Source organism: Danio aesculapii, chromosome 5 (assembly GCF_903798145.1).
Source record: "Danio aesculapii chromosome 5, fDanAes4.1, whole genome shotgun sequence".
NCBI classification, from domain to species: domain Eukaryota; kingdom Metazoa; phylum Chordata; class Actinopteri; order Cypriniformes; family Danionidae; genus Danio; species Danio aesculapii.
In genome coordinates, this window is record NC_079439.1 from 21913351 (window position 1) to 21923288 (window position 9938).

Sequence of the window (9938 nt, forward strand, 5' to 3'; positions counted from 1 at the left end):
ATGATTTGATCAGCTGTAGTTTAAAATTACGCTGGGTTTTTTCACCTCTAACGACTTATTATGCAGTCTCTGTCGCCATTGTGTGAATGGTACTGTATCCTTGAAATTATAAATATTTAAAATTATCCTTAAAAATGAACTGCATAGTTGCAGTCTAAACAACTACATACTTGTCAAAAAAGCCTCAAAAGTACGTTATGTTGTCCAATAGCTACAATATTTGTTGCATTTTCCAATTGGAGCTACCCAGTGTTTTCACTTCTATAGTGCATTCAAGCACACACATTACTTGACTCTGAAAAACATCACGCTTGGTACACAGTGTTACATTAATCTCAAAGAGCATGTACACTTAAACAAAAGCCTGTCTGAGTAGTTGTTTCGTAGGAGGTTTTGTTATGTCTTGTTGCCAAGCTCTGTTGCGATGGATCATTTCATTTTGTCTTATTTTTGTTGTAGTGATGATCAAGATGTTGTAGATGTCTAACCCAGATCTGTTTTACCTCAGACACAACCCCACTTTCTTTCTTATCTGATTAATTTTTTTGTAAACTTCTCATCTTTTCAGGCATATCTGCATTCAATGAGCATCATACATCGAGATCTCAACTCTCACAATTGCCTGGTCAAACTGGTAAGGGAGGATTTTCACCCATTCCACATATTAACTTAAATCAAAGTCTACACTTATTTGACTTTGCTTTAGGAAGCCCAGGGCCTAGAAACAGGTTTTAATAATCAAGGATAGCTGACAGGCCTGTGTCAGCACAAACAAAAAACTAAAAGTGTAAAGTAGACCCGAAAACAAGTTATGTAAGAAGACTTGAGCAGAAAAAGAAAGCTCGGTGAAGGGTGAAGAAGATCTGTTAACACTTGAGGATTGTTTAGTTAGTGGTTCCTTAGATGTTTTGGTAGTGGTAGAAGATAAGGCAGGAAATGCTGTCTGACCCTGACTGACCCGAAGTGATTCACGCATTCTGTGTGAATCACTTATGACAGGTTATTTTAATAAGACTTTTACAGATATCAAACTGGATGCCTTTGAGATGTTTATAAACATTTGCCAGTTAAATCATTAAAGCATTGATTTTTGGTGTTAGGACGTTTCTTAAAATTCATTTCTAATAAAGCTTTCATAAAGCATAATTTTTTAGGGCTCGATACTGATACTTGTCTAGGATGAGGGAATTTTTTTGAAGGGAAAGTAAAAGAGTATTTACTTGTCCAGCCAGACAAGTTGCCTGATCGAAACATCAAACTAAAGAAGTACTGAAATAATGGTGATAATATTTCTGGTGTTATTACAATTGAGGTAAATGACAATTGATAATTAATAATGTGCTGGTGATAAGTGGTGCTAATTGAAGCTCATGCAACTTGTCTGTGTATAAAACAGACTTTAGTGAAAAAATGACATGAAAGATTCAAGTAATTTTTACAAGATGATGCTGTCAGGAGAAAATTCTTAAGTGTTTCTGTCAAAACCCACTGTCCATTAAACATTTTGTTGGACTGTAATACTTTTACCGCTGTGAAGAAACATGCTTTATTCTGTTAATATTTTTGGAAAAAGCAAGAAACTCCAAATTTACTTCTTAAGGTTTTAGGGGGAAAATAATCAATATTAAACATCTTATCTTGGTTTAATTTTGTAAATAAAGCCTGTCTTACTTTGCCAATATTGACAGTTTTTCTCAATTTTGTTATTAAAAATAGTTCTCAACAGCAGAACATTTGCGCATCTGAAGAAGACACTATTTTGTTCATTCTAAATTTAGACAGTTGCTTATGTGTTACACAATTTATTGATAAACATGGATATTTTTTTTAAAAAGGCCTTAAATCAATTTAGGAGATTATACATAACAAATATGCAAGTTTAAGCAAATAACTGCTGCAAAATATTGATTAATAATAATAATAATAATAATAATAATAATAATATTAATAATACATTTTATTTGTAATGCGCTTTTCTTAGACTCAAAGCACTCCAAGGCTAAATACTAACAATACAAGGCAAGCAGAAACAGCACAACAATAAAAAGATGCAATAAAACAATATGAAAATGAACCTGAAGATAGAATAAAAAGTAAACAAATTGATCATCCATAAGTTAAAAGCAGTGCTTAAAAGGTCAGTCTTAAGAAGTTTCTTAAAACAGTCCAGAGAAGCGGCATTCCTAATGCTTAGGCGCACTGTATGAGAAAGCCCTACCACCCATGGTCTTGAGTTTACAGCGTGGCTGGTACGGGGTAAGTCCCAATGCCAAACGAAGACTGCGGGCTGGGGTGGCGAGAGTCACCAGGTCACAGATGTAACCAGGTGCTAGCCCATGCACTACTTTGAAGGTTAAAATCAAGGTCTTAAAATCTTAAAATCAATCCGATTAAGTTACATTCACGGCACAAACAAATAAAGAGTTCAGATGCAAAAACCTCTAAGTGTCGTCTGAAATTCTACTTTCAGTTGCATTTCTCAACATATAGTGTTTAGGTTCAGTTATTTCAAATTAAAGGTCATGAAAATAACGTATTTTTTGCCATTAGAGTGAAAATACTGAATCTACACGGAAGCCTGAAACTCCCCCACTAATCTTAGATGAAAATTTCATCTAGAGGCCTCAGTATCTGAACTCTTTAAATTTTTTTTCTTTTTTACATTGTCAATTACTTTGAATGACCAATCTGTACTTTTCAATGTCAACGTTAAGCTCTGAATCTGTTCTGTCTGTTAATCTTTGCTCTACTTTTTCTGACCTCTGCAGGACAACACCGTTGTGGTGGCAGATTTTGGTTTATCTCGGTTAATCATGGAGGACAAAGTCAAGCAGCCTCCCCCGGACAAACCAACTAATAAGAAAAGGCTGTTTAGACGCATTGACCGCAAGAAGCGCTACACAGTGGTGGGGAACCCTTACTGGATGGCACCAGAGATGCTCAATGGTGAGAAGAGAGACAACTAAAGGGATAGTTCACCCAAAAATTTATATTTACTCACCCTCAGTTGGTTCCAAACTTTGGAGTTTCTTTATTCCCTTAAACACTAAAGAAGATGTTTTGAAGAAAGCTGAAAACCGGTTACAACTGACATCTATAGTAGGACAAACAGATACCATAGAAATCAATGGTTACAGGCTTCCAGCTTTCTGCAGAATATCTGTGTTTAACAGAAGAAAAACACTAACTAGTTTGGAACAAGTGAAGGGAGAGTAAATAATGACAATTAATTAATTAATAATTTTTTTGGGTGAGCTGCTGCTATTAACACATAATAAATGTGCAAATGCTTCCACTGATAATATGTTTGCAATAGATTTATACTAAATGTTTCAATCTCATTACACTTTTTACAAGTCTTGAAAGATACAATATTCATAAAAATATCCAGGCCTGACGTCTTATTGGATCCAATGTCTAATTTTACACTTGTAACTGTGTAATTATCAACACCACTTTTAATGCTGAATTGTCACACCGATATGGATTTTTTGGCCGATATCGATAACTGCTAAGATTTCGAGGCCGACAACCAATATATTAGCTGATAAATATTTCAAAATGATATATTTTTATACAGTGAACAACTGATTTTATTTTACATTTAGTCGTTTAGCAGACGCTTTTATCCAAAGCGACTTACAAATGAGGACAAGGAAGCAATTTGCACAACTATAAGAGCAGCAGTGAACAAGTGCTATAGACAAGTTTCAGGTGTGTAAAGTCTAAGAAGCAAAAGCAATAGTACAGTTAGTGGTATAGCCAGAGAGGCAGTTACAGATTAGGAAGGAAAGTGGAGACTAAATAGTTGAGTTTTTAGTCGTTAAAAACTTTATAAAAATTTTAATTGATCTTATGAACTGAATAGACTACTCAAACCAAAAAAATAGCTATAATTTCCAAATTGCAAGGTGATTATATAAACCTGTAGTCATAATCATAATAAATATGCAGATCAAACTAAATACAATCTTACATCAACACCACAAGGCAGGCAATGCGTTGATAACAAATAATCATATTAGATTACAAACAACCCAATGAGTGATTTAGCACGTGTGCATCGCTGCTATTATGTTTACACATGTAATATTTTTCCTGAGGCGATTTAAACTAAAATACACAATAACACTATCAAACATATCTACAATGATATGGAATATGGTTACTTGCTGAGTTATTAATGCACAGCAATCTCACACAAAGAAAAGCACTAATAAACAATGAGAAAGCTCCCTTATAGTGCACTGGACAAGTCTGAAGCAGGCAGTTCTGTACAATTAGGTTATCTATCGACTTAATTTCAGCCTAATTTTGATATCGAACCGATAACGATAATATTAAAAATAGCATTTATCAGTCGATATTGATATAGCTGCCGATATATCGTACATCCCTACTAGCTTCTTTTAAATATGTATGTTTTGCAATCACAAAAGTTCAAACAGTGACAGCTAGTGCTTTAATTGGAATGCTAAATGATCTCATTATTTTACGCGACTGTATTTTATTAAACTATTCACATGCTGTATTTGTAAAAATATCATGACTGATTTGAGTGTGTAAATGTCAAATGTACACTTTGAATGATGAAACAGGACTTTGTTCATCTAATGTCTGTAAATACTCTGTTTTGTTTTGAGAAGCAACAAGTTTTTTTCACAGTTGTATAAAACATTTTTTTTTTCTTAGACTATTGTATTTATAGACTATGGTTTTTTTGTGTGTTCCTCCAGGTAACTGTCATTATCTGCAATGAAACAAAGGTGTTTTTTGGTAGTGTTCTGTAGGCGTTTTATCTGATTTCTTTTATCTCTGTAAACAGGTAAACGCTATGATGAGAAGGTGGATATTTTCTCCTTTGGCATTGTACTTTGTGAGGTAAGAGTCCTTTGTTGTTGTAAACATCTCCCTTTTTATAGCACGTCTTTATGAGGACAGCATGTGCTCTAGGAACTGTCATTTATGTAAGCGCTTGCATACGAATGTGGGAATGCCAAAAGCAAGCGTTACGCTCAACTGGTTTGAGTCAAAACTGCTACATTTCATTCTTTGTTATGTAAGAGGATGCTTGAAAGTTTCATCATCTTTATTTCTGTTCCATTTCTTCTTATTCTTGTTCTTTCTTTTGGAATAGATTATTGGTCAGGTTTATGCAGATCCTGAGTGTCTTCCAAGAACACTGGATTTTGGGCTGAATGTGCGAACGTTCATCGAGAAGTTTCTTCCTGAGCACTGTCCTCCTGCTTTCTTTGCATTGGCTGTGGCCTGTTGTGACCTCACTCCTGACAACCGGTAAGTCAGTAATGTTGTAGGTGAGATTAAAATGCAAACCAGCTCTGCACGGGTTTGCTCTAACTGTAATCAAACACAACTGAACCAACTAGGGATGCAATAATTAACTGATTTTACTATTAACCACGCTTTAATTCAACATGGTTAATTTATTATAAAGGTTTCTCATCACCGTGTTTCTGCATGGAACAAAACTGCTGCAACTAAACAAAGTTCTGCCAACTGTGTGCTAGTTTAAAGTTCTATACTCGTACACTGAGGCTATTACACACACACTGCATTAACTATGGCTGGCTGTGGCTATTAACTAAGAACCATTCACATATCACGTCTTTTGCATGCGCAAGTTTATTATTTCTAATGAATGCTTGCGGCTTCAAGGCGCATCTAGTTGAAAACATCTTAACTTTTTAGAATGTCGCAAGCCCACCGCAAGTCACATCACAAGAACTGACCGATCAGCTTCAAACTTTGTATGGAATATACACATTTCTACTCTAGTATTTTCATTTTTGTAATAAAAGTTGATCAAAGGTGTCTTTCAGACAGAGGTTCAGCAGCCTTTCACTACATTTGTTCTTTTAAATACTGTTTTTTTTTTAAAATTTATTTATTCCTTGTTCTGTCATTTATTTTAAATGTAAATTTTTTTTACTTGTTTAAATGTCAAAAACTTTTTTCACTTTTTTTAAGTCCAAGAAAAATAGACTACTGTTTTTTTATTATTATTATTATTATTATTATTATTATTATTAAGTGCTGCATTATTTGGTTACTAAGCACCAATAAAGTAGTAGTGTTTTTGAAATTAATGATTGCATAATATTCGTGATAACTGTGAATATTCCTCAGACTATAATTGTACAGCCACAATCTATAATTGTTGCATCCCTAGATCCAATTAATCAAGGTGTTCAAGATTACTAGAGACTATTAAGCAGCTGTGAGTTGGAGGCAGTTGGAGCTAAACTATGCAGAGCTGTGGCCCTCCAAGAATTGAGTTTGAGACCATTGTATAAGCGTTGTCCTGGTAATTAAGAGACAACTCTTCATGAGTTTACATAATAATAATCTATCCACATGTCCTGAATGAGTTATGGGACTTCTAGGCCCCTAGGTACAAAATACAGAGATGATCAGAGAAAGTGTAGTTAAGACTGCATGTAAATATAAAGAGGTTTACTACTTCCCTTCAGCCTACTCCCTTCTTTAACGAGGACAAAATGTAAAATCTCCTCCCCAAATTGATCTATCGTCGATCTGGATGATGTTATGCATGCGTGCGTGCCTGCGTGCGTGTGTGTCTGTGTGTGTGTGTCTGTGTGTGTGTGTCTGTGTGTGTGTGTCTGTGTGTGTGTGTAAAATAAATAAATTAAAATGCATATACTAATTTATATTTAAATCAAACATATTTGCATTCAAGTGGTGATCTAACATTAAAACATGCTTTTTGTTTAAAAGCAGGAGATTGGTTCTTTATTTCAGAGTGTAATAGTCATATATTTAGAGTAGAAAATATTATAAGAGCGGTCTGTTTTAGGTAGAAGACATCAAAAATGTTGGCAAAAAGGCTGGTGGGGTTTGTAAAAAAAAATTAAAATAAATAAATAAATGCAAACTGAAATTGGAAAAAAAATGCATGTTTAGCATTTTTATTATTATTAATATTATTATTATTATTATTATTAATTACTTTATTTGCATTATTATTATTATTATTATTATTATTATCATCATCATCATCTTTAGGCCGATAAGTTATTTCTTTTGTAGATTCTCAACTGTTCAGCATTTTAAAATCATTTAATTTTAACTGATTATTTTTAGTAATTATAGTAATATTTTATAAAGCAACAGAGCAATTTCAAAGATATGATTGTTTTTGTTTCAAAGCTTTTATTTTGGTAGATTTTTTTTTATTTTTAATTTTTTAATTTTTTTATTTAAAATTTTAACTTGGGCAGAGGATTTTTAAAGAAAACTTCAGCTATTTTGAAATATTATACTTTACAATACATTGCACAATATTTCAAATGCAGCCTTCAAAAATGTACAAAATCTTACAAACCACTTATTTTTGAGCAGTAGTAGTATTTAGCTATAGTAGGAACAATGCTGTATAACATCACCCTGTAATGGACGGAAACGCTTCCTGTTCTTACCTTTTTCCTCTTCCTGTCGTCTTCAGGCCTGCTTTTCAAAAGCTGGAGGACTGTTTTGAGGCATTAACTCTGAATCAGGAGCTGAACATCCCTCTGCCTGCTGAACTGGACGAACTTCAGCAGAAGTTTTTAAGAACTTATGGACCCAGTGAAATCGCCTCTGAAAACCAGGAAAACAACAGGAACTAATCCAATGGCAGCGCAGACTGAGCTGGAAACTTTGTTTTTTTGATAAGTTTACAGAACTGAATGAGAGCATTTACCTTGAATTGGCATACTGGGAACATGCTGATGCTGGCGTTCCGCTTGGAGATCTCTCATGTCATGTTGAACTTTGAGGGCATTCTAGAACTGAGGGTTCTGTTGAGGGAACGGGTACATTTCAGTGAGCTTCAGCTTCTTTCTGATTAAGATTTTTCCTTTTCTGTCTAATTTGGAATTAGCAGGTCTAACTGATTAAGTTGACGATTTAACCAGGTAACTGAAACCATTAAGAGTGCCTGTCATTAGATGAGTTCTGATCGATCGTTCTGATGAGGTTTCATCAGAAATAGTGTGGTGTCATCTACTTTATTAAGTATTTACAAAACAAGAATTTTTGACTATATAATTAGAGAAGTTTGTTTGGTGGATCTAATGAAACGAGTCCAAAATATGTCTGTCACATTTCACCCCAGAATGCAAATTCATTATCTGTTCAAATAGACAAACATTCTAGTCCAGGGGTGTCCAAAGTCGGTCCTGGAGGGCTTAGCTCCAACTTGCTTCAACACACCTGCCTGGAAGTTTCTAGTATACCTAGTAAGAGCTTGATTAGCTTGTTCAGGTGTGTTTGATTAGGGTTGGAGCTAAACTCTCCAGGACACCGGCCCTCCAGGATCGAGTGTGGACACCCCTGTTCTAGTCTAAACGCACAATCTTAATTTTGAGAAAATGTTTTTAATTGTCACAAATAATACAGTGAAAATAAAGGCTGAAATGTGACGGTCATGTTTGAACCTCTTCTCTTCATAAGGTTTTTGTTGACTATTTTTGAAATGACCTAAACTGTAGGAATGAATTGTTGTTCCACACTGCCCTCTGCAGGTGCCTTTGTGTACTCAAACCCTTGATGGTTTCTGTACCACATGCACTCGAGGTCCTGTTACTCTTTAATCCGAAGACCGTGACAAAACTGTTACAAAATGAAGTAACAAGTTTCTGAGTTCTGATTTGGTTTCATGTGTGTGGTTTCTCAGAAATGCTTTTTTTTCATATTGTAGCTCATTTTTGGTACATCAGCTATTTGAGAACTGGAGTTGTCTATTCCTCTGCCAAGGACTCGCCTTGTAAATATACCTTGGCAGGGAGTAAAAACTAAAATTCTGTATCGGTATCTAAACTTCTCTGGAGTTAAAGTGAAATGATAAGTGAGATCGTAATGCTGGATCCTGATTGGCCGTTTCAATGATTTCTCATAACTGAAACAGGCTGTAATCAAAAAAATTATGCAAGGATTTGTGACGTTTTGTGAGGATGTTTAAAAAAAATAAATAAATGTCATCCTCACTTTGATCACAGGTGTTTAATTTAAAACTGGATATATTTTTCATGTCTGTAAAGATTTGTTGCCAAATGTTGAGATGTAGTTTGCATATGTTTGTAGAATGTGAAAAGCTGTATAAAGAGCATTTTTCCTAGTCTTATCTGTCAATGGTACTGACATGTATAAAAATATAACCACTACTTGTATGCTACAGGATTTCTTACACGTATGTTTCATGAATAAACACGAGTTAGTAATAGCCATCTTCATATGCTCTCTTTCACCACCAATTTAATTGTGTGTGCGTTTAATCAGCCACATGGAGGCGCTGTTGGGCAAGTATAGCGTGCTGTTGGGATAGTTATACTAGCTATCTATATATAGTAAAGAACAGTGGTTCTCAAACTGAGGTACGCAAGCTTTCTTCTAGTGGTACGCGGAGGAAAACTGAATGAAAGAAACAATAGTAATACACTTAACACTTTTAGGCTAATTCATCTGGATGTGATTCAGATATCGCGGAAAACAGAACAGAATCAAGCAACTTTGTCATGCTTAAAGCTTGGACATAGAATATAGGCTAATCAAAGTTTGTGGTTAACACAAACTCCACGGTCCACTTAGGATGAGACTTTAAGTCACGGAAATTCAGCACGTTTGAATGTATAAACACGTACGAATTGGTCAAGCAGTGTATTTTTGCAAATAATAACTCGCTTTTCTGTCACACGTACTGTAAAGAACGCGTAGTAAACAGATCTACTTTCTAATTTATGTTATTCCAAATCATTTATTTTAAAATAAAAGTTAATGTTTAGATTTTAAAGATATACAAATATGTCATGTGTACATGCAAAACATTTCAAAATTGATCAAAAATGGTTTATATATGAATATGATAACATATAGCCTATATTTATGAGGTCCAAGCAACATTTGCAGGTTGATGAATTGGC

General features: G+C 34.5%; 1 protein-coding gene across 1 annotated transcript in view; it reads left to right on the forward strand.

Annotated features, from left to right (window-relative positions):
- Nucleotides 1–9241, forward strand: part of limk2 (LIM domain kinase 2) — a 39411-nt gene extending 30170 nt beyond the window's left edge. The window contains exons 12-16 of the mRNA XM_056457548.1: nucleotides 569–634; nucleotides 2769–2946; nucleotides 4826–4881; nucleotides 5138–5295; nucleotides 7484–9241. Coding sequence (XP_056313523.1) covers nucleotides 569–634; nucleotides 2769–2946; nucleotides 4826–4881; nucleotides 5138–5295; nucleotides 7484–7646 — 621 coding nt within the window. The 3' untranslated portion in view covers nucleotides 7647–9241. The remainder of the gene's footprint in view (nucleotides 1–568; nucleotides 635–2768; nucleotides 2947–4825; nucleotides 4882–5137; nucleotides 5296–7483) is intronic.
- The last annotated feature ends 697 nt before the right edge of the window (nucleotides 9242–9938 follow it).